Source organism: Tursiops truncatus, chromosome 13 (genome assembly GCF_011762595.2).
Source record: "Tursiops truncatus isolate mTurTru1 chromosome 13, mTurTru1.mat.Y, whole genome shotgun sequence".
In the NCBI taxonomy this organism is placed as follows: domain Eukaryota; kingdom Metazoa; phylum Chordata; class Mammalia; order Artiodactyla; family Delphinidae; genus Tursiops; species Tursiops truncatus.
In genome coordinates this window covers 19,382,493-19,395,305 of record NC_047046.1, presented here as the reverse complement: position 1 = coordinate 19,395,305, position 12,813 = coordinate 19,382,493, and the positions used below count along the sequence as shown (strand labels likewise).

General features: G+C 47.7%; 1 protein-coding gene across 1 annotated transcript in view; it reads right to left on the bottom strand.

Annotated features, from left to right (window-relative positions):
* The window catches only part of MYO18B (myosin XVIIIB), a 221,001-nt gene that overhangs the window by 77,911 nt on the left and 130,277 nt on the right, over positions 1 to 12,813 (bottom strand). Inside the window, exon 33 of the mRNA XM_033837911.2 lies at positions 6,676 to 6,828. Within this exon, the coding sequence (XP_033693802.1) occupies positions 6,676 to 6,828 (153 nt within the window). The remainder of the gene's footprint in view (positions 1 to 6,675; positions 6,829 to 12,813) is intronic.

Below are 12,813 nucleotides of genomic sequence, written 5' to 3'. Positions count from 1 at the left end.
TAGGGAGACTCACCCCAGCCCATGGGGCCCTATTCGCGCACAGAGCACTGCTGTGTGCAGACACGCTTCTGCACTCTGGCCCCAGAGAGGAAAGGCCCCTCTACTCATGGAGCTCACTGCATTCAAGTGGGCTGGGGGCATCACATTCGGTCATGACCTCTAAGTGCTTGGCCCTGTGCCGGGCACGGTGTAGGCCACGGATGCTTGCCATCCATGTTCCCGTGGTTATGACTACCCTGGTGGGTGGCCAGGCTGCTCTGGGGGCCTGGCACTCCACAGCTAAATAGTACCAGGCCCTCTGGGAGAGACGCATAGACGGTGCTCCCCGTCTGCAACGAAAGCAGCCTTTCCCCACATCATTCATCACAGCCTTGGAAATGTCAGCGTTTGTGGGGTGAACAGGCTCCTGATAATCATGTTTTTAACCAATTACAATTTGGACTTTATCTCCTCTGACAGGAGGTTACGTTAATATTGAATCAATTCACTCCAACACAATCTTTTGTTAGAAAAGTCTCTTCAAATAAAACATCCAGGCCACCTGTTCTGTGGTTCCGGGCTGGAGAGAAGTGTTCCCTAAGCGCTCGCTCACACGAAAGACTCCTGTCAGGATCGTCCTCCCAGAGCTTGCTGGTTACCTTCAACGTCTCATGGAAGCGCGGGTGACACCTGGTGACCACCATCCTGATTAAGGGCACTGGGGATCCTCAGTCGTCTGCGCGCTAGCAGGGACCACTGGGGGTTCACTGTGTGAATATGCACCAGGCCTAACGGCCCACCTGAGGGACACGGAAGCCGAGCTGGAATCCCCCAGTGGAGGGGCCTACAGGAACACTGGGGCTTCCAGACGGGCTGGGAGAGCCCAGAGTGGGCAGCAGGCCAACAGGAGGTAAACTGGTAGTTCGGGGTGCTGGTTATCATACTGCCAGGGGTTGAAGTCAGACTCTGCAGGTTCCAGTCCCACCTCAATTTCTTCTCACCTTTCTGTGGCTCAAGCAAAGAGGTAACTGTGACAGAATGATCTGGACTGTCCTGGGGGAAGCCCAGGAGCTCGTGAGAGAAAGGAGCTGGGCCCCTCCCCCAGACCCTGGAGGTCAGAGATGGCTCCTAGAGACGAGGCCCAAACCCAAGTTCGGAGGATGACTAGATGCCCGTCAGGCAAAGAGGTTTCAGCGGGAGAAGCGAGTGTCCGGCAGAAGGCATGGCTTGGTGTGGGGACCCCAAGACGGTCTAAGCTGCTGGTCAGAGGTGACGGGAAGGTAGGAGCTGGACTGTGCATCTTTAAAGGTCACGTTGAGGCTCGTGGACTGTACTCTGAGGGCAATGGGGAGCCGCTAGTGGATCCCGAATGCAAAGAACCATGACTGTATTTATATTTTAAAAATCTCTCTCCAAAGATCAGGGGGCAGAAAGATTGCTCGGACAAGACCAAGGCCAGCAGACCTGAGAGAGTTCCAAATGAGAGGTGCAGGTGGTGTGTGATGAGAGGGGAGGAGCGAGGAGGGGCTAGATCCCAGAGTTCTTCAGGGGGACAATGGCCGAGACTCAGCAACGGCTCTGTCCTCAGGAGGAAGGGGGAACACGGCCCCCTGGCATGAATTAAGTAAACAACTGAAGAGCTCAGTGCAAACTCTTCTCCATTTAACAAAACAAAACAAAAAAAGCAAATAACATAGTTCCTTTTGGGAGGAGGCAAAGGTCAAGGCGTGAATCAAATTTAAACAAAAAGCCGTCACTGCCCGGGAGCAGACACAACCTTCCACTTTCTCCTGGGAGCCAGGTGCAGGCATCTGCTGCTCACAGATGTTATTTATGCACAGCGATTATCTCAATGATATATCTTGCTTCTGTCTCCAGATTAGTCTGTTTCCAGTGGAAGCATTCCACGGGAATTAATTAGTACTTGCTCCTGAAGAACAGGTGTCATTAGACCCACCCCACACATGGCCTCGTCTACCTGTCCACGAGGTCTTGTGAAATCCTGGGCCCAGGACCCAAAGTCTTCCACCAGCTGACTCCGGGGGGTGGGACGCAGGGGCCAGCTCTACATTTAAAAATCATTGCCTTGTAGTTTTCAATTTAGAGAATTCCTTTGAATCCAGGGTCTAGGGTTCTTTATACCAGCCCAATAGCTGAGAATATCAGGCTCTTTTTTTTTAGGTAAGAAAAAGGAGCCTCTGAAAGGCAGGGTGACTTGCTCAGAATCGTACAACTAATTAAGTAGCAGAGGCAGGATCTGAACTCACAAGGTGTGTGTCTTTCCTCCAGGAGTCTTCCATGTTTTATCCCATAGTCTTTAGCCTCAGGTGTTAGCTGAGACGGAGCCAAGTCTCCCAATGGAGGGAAACTGGGCAGAACGGGCCAAATAATCTTGTTGGGATTCTAGACGGTAGGGCAATGGGCAGAGGGGAATGCCTGTCCACCCAGGAGGAAGGCAGGGGCTCTGGGAGATGCTCTGCCTGGGGGGACCCTCCCATGCCTCTGCTTGAGCCCGGCATGCCACACATCACTGCTTCAGTTGGGCCTAGAATCCTGCTGGGTTTTTTTGTTTGTTTTGCGGTATGCGGGCCTCTCACTGTCGTGGCCTCTCCCGTTGCGGAGCACAGGCTCCGGACACGCAGGCTCAGCGGCCATGGCTCACGGGCCCAGCCGCTCCGCGGCATGTGGGATCTTCCCGGACCGGGGCATGAACCCGTGTCCCCTGCACCGGCAGGCAGACTCTCAACCACTGCGCCACCAGGGGAGCCCCTGATGTTTTTTTTTTACAAGCACTTCTGACCGTGCCCTTCCCTGCTCTGTAGCTCTCTATGGCTCCCTATCACCTTTGGGATAAAACCCAAACTCCTTAGTTGGGCTCACTAAACCGTTCATGAGCTGACTCTAGCCTCGCTGACCGACATTACCCTCCCTGCCCTTCCTCGGGGAACGCTGCACACCAGCCACACTAGGCCAAGCGTTAGATGCTCCCTGTCTCCTCCCGCCCCCGCCCTGGTGCTCCCTCCCACAATGCCCATGTCCATCTCACCCAGCCAGCCGTTCGTTCCCACCTGTAAGCAGACAGCTGAAGCCACCAGCTCCTCTCCCACAGCTAAATCAAGGGCATCCCCTTCACCTAAACCCCAACATTCCCCCAGGAAAGATCTCATCACCCTGCTGGCCACAGTCTGCTCCTAGGTCGGCCTCTTGCCTAGACTGGGAGCCCCTCTCGGGAAGGGTTCTTCCTTATCCCCGCAGCCTGGCCTCGAATTTGTCCCGAGTGGACACCTTATCAGGATCTGCTGAACGCACACAGTTCACTAACAGGTGCTTTCAAACGCATTCCCTCATCTTTGCCCTCAGAGAGAAAACCTTTCTCTAGGTCACCCAGCACCACGATTAGCGAGCTGTAGAGGCTGCAGAGGGTGTTCAAACTTCTCAAGCCTTTGGGGGCTAGACCTCATCGCCCCCGACCCCCACAGGCGCCTGGGACACGAGGCGATGACGACGCTCCGCTTCGGGACAAGGGCTCACGGAGGTCCTGTCACACGGCGAAGGTCACGACATTAGCAAGTGCAGGATCCAGTTCTCCTGACTCAATATTTAATGAATTGTAAAACTGGTTGAACTAGGCTCTGTCATACTAATATAACCTCACCATCAGTTTTCTCATCTGCAAAATGGGCCTATGCCATGGAACTTGAAAGTGTGTTTTGAGGGGTAAACGAGGCCCATGATTCCCAGATGGTGGTCCTAAGACCAGCACTGGAATCCCCTCATGCGACTGTTGAAAATGTAGGTCCTGGGTTTTCCCTGGTGGCGCAGTGGTTAAGAATTCGCCTGCTGATGCAGGGAACACGGGTTCAAGCCCTGGTCTGGGAAGATCCCACATGCTGCGGAGCAACTAAGCCCGTGCGCTACAGCTAATGAGCCTGTGCTCTAGAGCCTGCAAGCCGCAACTACGGAGCCCACGTGCCATAACTATTGAAACCCGCGCTCCGCAACAAGAGAAGCCACCGCAATGAGAAGCCCATGCACCGCAACGAAGAGTAGCCCCTGCTCGCCACAACTAGAGAAAGCCCACACGCAGCCATGAAGACCCAACGCAGCCAAAATTAAATTAATTAATTAAAAAAAATGTAGATCCTGGGCCTCAATGGGAAGAAAAAACGAGGAGGGGGGCCTGTAAATCTGTGATTTTTAAACAGTACTTAAGTTATCGGATGTGCAGCCAAGTTTGGGGACCCCAAGAATTCCAAGGAAAAGCCCGATACATAGTAGGTGGTTGAAAAATGTTAACATCGTGGGTACAGAACTGGCAGCGCTGGCGGCATTAAGACATACGCTGCTGTGTGCTGTTGGGTAAATTACTCAACCTCTCAGAGCCTGTTTCCTTATTAGTAAAATGGGTCAAAAATAGCAATGGCCGCCTCCTAGGGTTCTGGTGAGGATGATCTAAGTCACGCACTTCCAGCCGCCACACCGACCAGCTAGCAGTCCTGTCAGCTCCAAGCCAGCCCCCACTTTGCCTCCTCTCACCATCCCCACAACCATTTAACCCAGGAGACCCTCTCCTCCAGCCTAGAGGGGTATCTAGCCTCCTAACGGCATGCACTCATCCCTCCTCAATCCCTTCCCCACACAGAGGAGTGATCCTCTGAATCCGATTATGTCACGCTCTGCTCAAAACGTCCCGACGGCTTCTCATCACCCCGGGAATAAAATCCAAACCTCCCAGGCCCCGCACGTTCTGGTCTCTGCCTGCTTCTCCTTCTCCCAGGGGAGTTTAGCTGATCACCCAAGCTAAACGAGACCCCTTGCAATTCCCTATTCCCTTTATTATTTATAATAACCCCACTTATTTCCTTTACTACCTGAATTAAGGTGTGGGATATTTCTGTTTATTTGTATCATTGTTTGCTTGTCCTCTTTTCCAGCAGACGTCAGTTTCAAAGGGAGAGGACCATGCCTGTCTTACTAACCGTAATATACTTAGACCTAGCACATCGCCTGACACTCAGTAGGTGCTGCATAAATACTGAATGAAGGAATGAATGGAATAGTCCAGCACCATACCCAGCAATGAAGACACAGCCAGCAGCAAAGTTAGCTCCCTCTCCCTTCCCCCCTCCTGGCTGCTCTCCCTGCCTCTGTCCCTGGAGGCTTCAGGTAAAGGACAAATACCGTACATGGGAGAGGAGAGACAGCAATGCCCAATGTCATCGCTACTTTATTTGATTAGCTCTGACTCTGGCAGGCGGGACACGTGCGCTGGGAGCCAAAGCAACCGTACCCTGACCTCTGGTCCACACGATCCCATCCTTGTAACAATTTCCATGACAACAGCAACAGAAAGCCAAGGCTGTGAATTCTCTTTGATAGGAACCGGATGCAGAGATGGGGAAGAAGGACTTTCAAAAGAATGAAGCTCTTTGATTCAGCTCAAGGCGCCTTCACTAAATACCACTATTTTCCAAGAACACACACTTTAACCCTGCAGAGGGAGATTTCTCATGAATAATAAAAAAAGAAAAATGAAAAGAGGAACAAACAAAACCACTGTGGTTCCTTTTCAAGAACATTCACCTACGGAGAGAGGGGGACTTGGATGGCATCAGGAATATTTTGATGAAAGACAGGCAGAATACAGGGCCTCCTGCCAAGGGGGCCGCATGAACCCAAGATGCCTGAGTGGTGGCTGAGTGCTCAGACATCCTGACTGCCTGACAGAGGAGGCTCAGGGTTCTCCATCCACCTGGTCGGTCAGACAGACAGGAAGACGCAGGGTAAGGCAAAAGAGCTCCCAGATTCTGCAGTTAGAATCACGAGCCCTGGATTTGAATCCCAACCCTGCCACCTACCTGCCGTGTTACCTTGGTTGCATTGCTTCCCACCTGTGGACAGAACTTTCCCATCTGTTAAATGGGCACAATATCATTTGCTCTCCCCCAGGGGTACCACGAGAACTGAGGGACGGGACACATTCAAGCACAAGTGATTCTAATGTTCTGACATGGCCATGACATGAGTGACCAACTGTCCTGGTGTCCCTGGGGCTGAGGGCTTGCCCGGGACATGGGACTTTTAGCACTAAACCAGGACGGTCTGAGCCCATCATGTCTCCTGAGGTGCTCAGCTCCCTCCTGGCCTCACCTCTCATCCGCCTCCCGTTCTTCTCTGAGGCAGCCAGGGATGGTGGGGCCTGAAGACCTGGGTTTGAATCCCGACTCTGCCACCTTCTAGCTGTGGGACCCTGGGTGAGTCACCTCTCTCGTCAATGGAGATGCTGATCCTCATGTAGGATCTGCACTATCAGCACTATCTGTTTCATATCCAGCCCCGCTGGTCACCACGCACGCACACACGCACACAGGCACGCAGGTGTGCTGCACTCAGCCATTCTGCACCAGGGCCCTGATCTGCCCAAGGACTCAAACTCACTCTGCCTCAGCCCTAAAGAAGGGAACAGTACTCCGAAGTCATTTATAAACCCCCTTCCTCATCTACCATATCCATGTGACCCATCCAGCCCCGCAATGCCCTCCACCTCCCCCCAGGTCTGTGAAAGTCAGACATCCGGGCTGTGGCCACGCCCATCTGGGTGGGAGAACCATTCTCCCCCTGCTGGCCGCAGCATCCTCCCCCTGCTGGCCGCAGCATCCTCCCCATGGGGTTCTGAGAGGACTCCGTGACACCTACCTGGCTTTGCACTTTCTCCAGCTCCTCCTTGCTGACTGATGTCTTGCTGTCCTCCATGGTCCCCAGCAGGAGCTGCACGTCTGACAATAGTGCATGAGTCCTTCTGAGGTCCCTCCGAAGACGCTTCTCCACATCAAAGTCCCGATGGCCGATCTGGAAGCCAAGGGAAGGCTCTCGTGAGCTAAGATGACAAAGTAGTGGCCAGGGTCCAAGTTCTCTGGAACCTGGCTCCCTGAGTTCAAATCGTGCCTCCACCACTCACACTGTGTGACCTTGGACAAGACCTTTCTCCTCCCCAAGGCTCAGTCTCCTCGTTGGCAAAACAAGAATGGCAGCATTATCTTTGATAAAGGAGGCAAGAATATACAGTGGAGAAGAGACAGCCTCTTCAATAAGTGGTGCTGGGAAAACTGGACAGCTACATGTAAAAGAATGAAACTAGAACACTCCCTAATACCATACACAAAAATAAACTCACAATGGATTAGAGACCTAAATGTAAGGCCAGACAGTATCAAACTCTTAGAGGAAAACATAGGCAGAACACTCTATGACATAAATCACAGCAAGATCCTTTTTGACCCACCTCCTAGAGAAATGGAAATAAAAACAAAAATAAACAAATGGGCCCTAATGAAACTTAAAAGCTTTTGCACAGCGAAGGAAACCATAAACAAGACCAAAAGACAACCCTCAGAATGGGAGAAAATATTTGCAAATGAAGCAGCTGACAAAGGATTAATCTCCAAAATTTACAAGCAACTCATGCAGCTCAATATCAAAAAAACAAACAACCCAATCCAAAAATGGGCAGAAGACCTAAATAGACATTTCTCCAAAGAAGATATACAGATTGCGAACAAACACATGAAAGAATCCTCAACATCATTAATCATTAGAGAAATGCAAATCAAAACTACAATGAGATATCATCTCACACCAGTCAGAATGGCCATCATCAAAAAATCTACAAACAATAAATGCTGGAGAGGGTGTGGAGAAAAGGGAACCCTCTTGCACTGTTGGTGGGAATGTAAATTGATACAGCCACTACGGAGAACAGTATGGAGGTTCCTCAAAAAAACAAAAATAGAACTACCATACGACCCAGCAATCCCACTACTGGGCATATACCCTGAGAAAACCATAATTCAAAAAGATTCATGTACCAAAGTGTTCATTGCAGCTCTATTTACAATAGCCAGGACATGGAAGCAACCTAAGTGTCCATCAACAGATGAATGGATAAAGAAGATGTGGCACATATATACAATGGAATATTACTCAGCCATAAAAAGAAACGAAATTGAGTTATTTGTAGTGAGGTGGATGGACCTGGAGTCTGTCATACAGAGTGAAGTAAGTCAGAGGGAGAAAAACAAATACCGTATGCTAACACATATATATGGAATCTAAAAAAATGGTCATGAAGAACGTAGGGGCAAGACGGGAATAAAGACACAGACCTACTAGAGAATGGACTTGAGGATACGGGGAGGGGGAAGGGTAAGCTGAGACAAAGTGAGAGAGTGGCATGGACATATATACACTACCAAACGTAAAATAGCTAGCTAGTGGGAAGCAGCCGCATAGCACAGGGAGATCAGCTTTGTGACCACCTAGAGGGGTGGGATAGGGAGGGTGGGAGGGAGGGAGACGCAAGAGGGAAGAGATATGGGAACATATGTATAGCTGATTCACTTTGTTATACAGCAGAAACTAACACACCATTGTAAAGCAATTATACTCCAATAAAGACGTTAAAAAAAAAAAGAAGGCAGCAACCACACCGGGCTGCTGTGGGAACTGAACAGGTGCTTAGCCCACAGCATGACTCGTAGTAAAGGCACAACAAATCTGCGCCGCTGTCGTGACTGTCATCACAGCCTGTAAGGACGCAGTCATTCTGTCTCATGATCTGTACCACAGCCATCACCTTGCAAGAGCTTCCATGTCAGGCGAGGCCCTCTGCTGACAGAAGTCAGGACAGCAGTTACCCTGGAGGGGCAGTGACTGGGTAATACAGGAGAGGGGGCTTGTTTGTGGTGTTAATCTGGGTGCCGGCTTTAAGAGCTGATGCAAATTCAATGAGCAGTACAGGTGGGATAAGGTGTGCTTCCCTGCATGTATGTTACACATCAGTAAATGGTATTAGAAATACCTGTGCTGCTTTGGAAGGTCTAAATCAAGCGTTTCTGTCCCTTGAGCAGGTCTCTTTTGCTAGTATAAAGACAGGCCATTTTCTGCAGAGGGACCTTGCCCAGAGGTTCCTCCCCCAGGATCCTGTCCTCCAAGACAGTAGTCACGTGGCTCCTGAAGAAGCCGCAGCCTGGACTTGGCGCTGGGAGGGCGAGTTAGATTCGTTAACAACCCCCAGTGGCCAACAGCACAGGCTGGGACAAACCAAGGGAGGTGCAGAATCAGGTAGGGGCCCGATGAAACCCTGACAGCCCATGGTCTCCCCTGGAACAGAACACCTACTTCAAAAGCACTGGGGTTAATGTCTCTGAAAGAAACTAACAGCCCCTTCCTCTGGCACCACTCGTCAGATGGGGAGTTTTCAAGAAAATGGGGTGCAGGTGTGTCTTCCATGGAACCCAGTTTCTACACCCCTGGACATCTGTGCCTCCACACCAAGTGCAACCAATTCCTGGATGCTCAGAATACCCTGGAATATTCTAGAAAGAACTTGGAATTTAGAATGAGGTGGCCCAGGCTTGAAACCCTGGCTCACCACTTGCTGGTGGTGGGACTGAAGCTGAGTCTTGCCACCTCTCAGAACCTGAGTTTCCTCGTCTATAAAGGAAGAGGTAAAAAAAAAAAAAAAAATCCCTAACCTCCATGTTGAGATAAGACAAGGATCAGATGTGATAATGGATCGAAAAGTACTTTGTATGCTGTCAAATGCTTTCCAAATACAAAAGATTATGAGTACTGTCTGATGACCTGGAATGTATTCCTGTAGATTTTGTGTTATTATTCTACTGCCAGTTCTGAATTCTTTGAAAAATGAGTTGGTTCTTAGAATATAGCCTCTTAGTTCTCAGATTTATTGCTTTGTTAAGTTTAAAATGCTGAGGTGTTGTGTGTGTGTATATATCTCCTCCTGAGCTGAGGAGCTGAGGACTGGGCATGGTGCCAGGCCCTTTGTCACATATTACTGCATTTTACTCCCGTGGTAGTCTCTTTTAAAATGCCATTATTATTATTGCCTTTATTAAAATAGTAATAGCTTACACTTTGGGTTTGCTAAGTGTCAGACACTGTTCTAAACGCTTTACGGGTATGAACACATGGAGTCCGCACGGTGAATCTATGGGGTGTGAAGTATTATGATTCCCATTTTATGGATGATGAAACTGAGGCTTACAACAGTGAAGCAGTTTGCCCAAGATCACACAGCTAATCCTAAGTGGCAGAGTTAGGATATGAACCCAACTTTTCTGACTGCAAAGAGGTAATTTTAGTAAAATATACAATAAAAGAGGTTAAGTTTTGCTCTTCAATTAAAAAAAAAAAAAAGGGTGTTATGAAGGCACAGAGGAGCATCCCATCCAAGGCTGGGATGGGACCAGACACAGTCTCAAGTAAGCAGGAGCTAGTTAGGTGAGGTGCAGGAAGGGACACAGCTGAGAAACCATCTTGAATATGCGGTTCTGGGTGATTAGCATGAGGGTATAAAACACAGGGATGGGGCAAGTCACAGAATGAGAGAAGTTCCCTGGGGCCAGCTCACGTCTTGTGAGCTGTGTGGAGCTCTTCAGTATGTACTGTCATAGGGAAATGGAGGCACAACCGATAAAACAGAGAGGGTGAGTGATCAGCTCAAGGCCACACTGCTCCTAAGTGGCTACCCAGGGACTGGAACCCAGGCAGCTCAGTATTAGAATTCAAGTCTCTAACCACTGCACCAGAGTGCCTGGTGAAACGTGAGCCGGGACATCTTAACTCGAGAGCCCGGATTCTTTGCCGTGACTACACTCAAGCAACATGCTTTTGCACCTTCCTCATTTTTGTATCTGCTCATGCTCTGCACACATCCTAAGGAGCCTTTAATTCTCCTGTGGGGCAGGTCAGCATCAGGGACATTCAGGATGACCCCATCCTTGCTGCCAGAAAGACCCTGAAAGTGCTGGCACCATCGCCTTTCCAGAGGGATCACCGCAAACAAACTCACAACAAAACCTCAGACCAAGTCACCCTCCCCTTCATAATAAATTGCTACGCAAGAGGAGGGGGAAAAAACACCCCAAAACTCATTAGGTTAATGGGAAATAAATGTCATTCTGCAAGTTGACATTTTGCAGCACAAAGATTCAAATTTAGATCAAGCTGGTGAATAATTAACCAATAAAACTAAATGATGTTTAGTGTTGTTGTGGGAAACTCTGTTCCAACCTGGATTGTTTCACCATTTATCATTAAGGGTAAATTGTTTGGGGCAGTAGTTCAATGTCTGTCATCAAAGAACTCTCTAAGCACTTTTAACAAATGATCTAAAAATGTTATTAGGGGTAATCAAGCCACTTTACAGATGGGGAAATTGAGGCTTAGAGAGAGAACATTATGTAGCTGAAGGTTGCACAGCAAATTAATGGCAGATCTGGATTGCCTGATAACGTTAGGAAAAAAGATGGTCCAGAAAAGGATAATTCTAGTTAACTAAACCTTAATCACTTTTTAAGCAGCATGGTGTTAGATTTAATTTTAAAAAATACAGGTTTTCAAATAATATATGGATAGACCTCACTTCGAATTCACGTAGGCCACTAAAAACCTATATGATCTTGGGCGATGTGCTTTACCTTTTGAGCCTCACTTGTTTCATTTATATGAAGGAACTGATAGCATCTAATAGAACAAAAGAGATCATAGGAGACATTATCAATCTACCCCAAAGCAGGAAAGGAATAAAGGAAGAAGCAAAGAAAGGGGGCAATAAACCAACAAAATTAAACACAAAAGAATAGAAATAATTTCAAATATATCAGTCATTATATAAATGTAAATGAACTAAATTCTCCAATGAAAAGTAAGAGACTAAAATTTGGCATTAAAAATTATCCATCTGTTTAAGGGACATACACACAGAGAAAGGTTAAAAACAAAGAGATAAAAAAGGTCTTGTGGGCAAACTAAAAGAAATCGCACAAAATAAAATAAGGCAAAAATAATTCACAGAGAAAAAAGGGACACCATACAACAATTAGAAAAGAACAATGTACAATGTGCCAAGGAAACAAAACAATAATAAACTTAAATGCACCTAAAAAAATAACCTCTAAATATATAAGAGAAAACTATAACACAATTATAAGCAAAGTATATCCCCATGTACCACTATAATTAATAGAAGTGTACAAAAATATTCTATTTATAAGAGCCATAGAAACTACAAGATTCCTAGAAATAAATCTAACAGAAAAGCTCAAGACATATATGGAAAACAATAATAAAATATACAATAAAATAAATATTTTGTATTATTATAAGGTATTAATTTATAATAAAAATAAAATATATTTATGAAAGCCATAGATATATGAAGAAACACAGCATGCTCATGATTGCAATACTTCAATACTAAAAAAATATGTCACTTGTTCCCAACTAACTTACAAACCAATGCATTTGAAAATCCCCACCAGGCTTTGTTATGGAATCTCAATAAGAAGATTAAAGGATCGAAAATAGATAAGACAATTTTAGAGATGAGAAAGATAAGCTGTTTACAAGTTATCAAGTCCAGCCATTAAGACCACATGGTGCAGGAACTGAAGAATAAACCAATTAAACAGAATGGGTAGCCCCAAAACACAGCCATACATATATGGAAATCGTAGAAAAAATTACTCATGAGATAAAACAAAGGTGGTCTATATCGGGAAAATATAGATTCCTACCTCACACACACCAAAATAAAATCTAGGTGGGACTTCCTTGGTGGCACAGTGGTTGGGGGTCCGCCTGCCAGTGCAGGGGACACGGGTTCGAGCCCTGGTCCAGGAAGATCCCACATGACACGGAGCAACTAAGCCCGTGCGCCACAACTACTGAGACTGCACTCTAGAGCCCGTGTGCCTGGAGTCCATGCTCCGCAACAAGAGAAGCCACCACAATGAGAAGCCCGCGCACCGC